The following is a 2,659-nucleotide window of genomic DNA, read 5'->3' as shown; positions in this document are numbered from 1 at the left end:
TACCCATTGAGTCATTAAATCTCGCTCTGGGTGGGAGCCCGTGCCGGGCTGCGAACCCTATACTTACCAGACTTATGTTCGATGGCTTAACCGCGACGCCACTGAGGCCGCGTGTCGTTCAACAAAACAAACAAAAACCTTAAAAAATAGACCAAGGGAAATAACTCTTTACAAAACCTTATCAATGTATTGTTGTTTATTTCAGGAGTAAAGTGTCATAATAACAAGACGGAAACAATATAGGTCGGAGTAGTTCGTGATGGTCACCCGTGCTGGTTTTAACAACAGTCAAACAGAACGTGGAAGATTGAAATGTTTATTCTGGTGAACGTCTGTAGGCGTGTTCAATATATCTGCTAATGACCTCGGCAAGTGCTTCAGATGTGAGGTATGCTCGAGATGTTGTTCATTCTACTCCCAACTAAAAGTCCATATGCTAACCCATACCGGCGAAAAACCTTTCCAATGTGGAATGTGTCTGAAAAGTTTCCCAATGAAATCCGGCATCGTGCGCCACATGCCCACACACATTGAGAAAAAACCTTTCAAATGTGACGTGTGCTCCAAACGCTTCTTAGAACGAGCCTCCCACAAGCAGCATAGGTTGATTCACACTGGCGACAAGGCTTTCAAGTGTGCAGTGTGCACGAAAAGCTTCCTGCACAGAGAACAGCTGAGGCAGCATGCGTTGACACACTCTGGGCTGAAGCTTTACAAACGCGAGATGTGCACCAAAAGCTTCACACAGATGTTCAGTCTGAAGCAGCATATATTGGACCATACAGGAGAAAAAGCCTTTAAGTGCAGAGTGTGCGACAGAAGATTCAAGCAGAGCTGCACCGTAAAGCAGCATATGCTTGTCCACACCGGAGAGAAACCGTTCAGATGCGAGGTGTGCCAGAAGGTGTGCTCGCAGAATAGCAATCTAAAGCAGCACATGCTGGTACATAGCGGCGAGGCGCGGTTCAGATGTAACTTCTATCCGGCCTATTTCTCGTACAGTGCCAGTTTGACGCGGCATTTGGCAGAGCATAATACTGACGGGCTGTTTTTCAATATATTAGGTTGTGAAAAACAAAGTGACGACTTGTAGTGGTATCATCTATAGGCTATTTGTTTGAAACATGTTTTATTGTATATACATGTAACAGTGCTTATGGTTTGAAAATTGATGGCGAGCAATAAACTGCTCTCCTGAAATGATGATGGAGAGCAATTGCTCTCTGTATGTATATTATATAAAAAAAAAAAAAAAAGATATATGCCCTGTTGTTAGATTTATCTATAATTAAAAGAAATATCAAGTTACTAAAGGTATGTGATTTATAGCAAAATAAAAGTGAAACAGAGGTGAAATAATTGTACTTACTAAAGATCCAAGATATCTAGATTGAGAAGAAGTCTGTTGAGAGATTTAATGTGATGCACCATCAGCAAACAACGAAGTTCCTTTTATAATACATTTAATACTAACACAGTCATTGAAATAAAGAAAATATGTTTTCACTGCATATTTTATTGTTAGTTTTTTTTAAAATTTATTCTGCAGTTTTCAACCTCAAAACATTCCTCTGGCTCACTCTCAGAAAAATAGTCTAGCTCACAGTCTTCAGTGTTATCAATGAACAGTCATCATCTTCCAATTGTTCAACTTCAACTCCAAAATGGACTCCAATATCATCATCAATGTCAAGATCCATGCAAGGTTGTTTTGCTTGATGGGTGTTGTCAAGCTTCAACTTTCGTTTTTTGGTTGAAAGAAATGAATCCAAGGCTGAAATAATTATCTTCTCCTGTTCGGTGTCAGTGAAGATATGATGGTTCACTTTAAGCAGTAGCAGGTCTTCCATCGTTTTGTGGCTAAGAGAGAGACGTCTGTCCGATAGCATGGCAGTGAGGTGGCTGAATCCAGCCTCCACAGTGCTGTTGCTGGGGCCAATGCAGAAAACTATTTCCACCAATCGACAGATGTTGGGGAAATCAGTTCTTCTGTAGGTCATAATTTTCTGCCACAACTGTTTCATCTGCAGATTACTGTAAAAATGTTTCACAGCATTTCTCAAATCCTTCCATTCCCTCTTGACAGCAAAGTAATCGATTTCATGCATTTTTCTTTCCTGGAAATGTGATGCCAACTGGAGAAGAGGTTTGACTTCTGCAGTCACATCATCTTCATCCCAATTTGCAGGATCTAACCATTGCATATGTCTATAGATATCTGCGTCAAAGCTTGAAAATCTGGTAACCATACATTTCAACAGTTCTGGCAAGACTTTTTCCTTGATGTTTTTTACAGCTTCAATGGCTCCAGTTGGTTTGAACATGTTTGTGTATGATACCTTGTTGTATTCTCTGTTAACAATGTTCCTCCTTGTATGTCCCTGTTTTGGCAAACTGTGGCTAATTGTCGATTCTGTTTCATCATATTCAATGCCAACGGATGATAAGATTCCTTTTACAGATATGTCCTCCTCATCAATCAGATCTTGTATTCTTGATTGCGTTCTTTGCACTTGGTACAGAACTTCATAAGCCATGATGTCCCCTCTTTGAAAGGACACAAAGACAGTGGGGTATGGTGATGGCATTCTAGGACATTCTTAAAGTAGCAACATGTTACAAGAAAGGTGACATTCCTCAGCTTCTGCAGGGGATACCA

At 40.5% G+C, this 2,659-nt stretch overlaps 1 protein-coding gene across 1 annotated transcript in view; it reads left to right on the top strand.

The window, feature by feature from the left end:
* The first annotated feature begins 405 nt into the window (after positions 1-405).
* Positions 406-2,659, top strand: part of LOC121373092 (zinc finger protein 665-like) — a 32,151-nt gene continuing 29,897 nt past the window's right edge. Inside the window, exons 1-2 of the mRNA XM_041499540.1 lie at positions 406-1,064; positions 2,297-2,373. Of these exons, the coding sequence (XP_041355474.1) occupies positions 434-1,064; positions 2,297-2,373 (708 nt within the window). The 5' untranslated portion in view covers positions 406-433. The remainder of the gene's footprint in view (positions 1,065-2,296; positions 2,374-2,659) is intronic.

Source organism: Gigantopelta aegis, chromosome 5, assembly GCF_016097555.1.
Source record: "Gigantopelta aegis isolate Gae_Host chromosome 5, Gae_host_genome, whole genome shotgun sequence".
In the NCBI taxonomy this organism is placed as follows: domain Eukaryota; kingdom Metazoa; phylum Mollusca; class Gastropoda; order Neomphalida; family Peltospiridae; genus Gigantopelta; species Gigantopelta aegis.
This window is presented reverse-complemented; position numbering and strand designations above follow the sequence as displayed.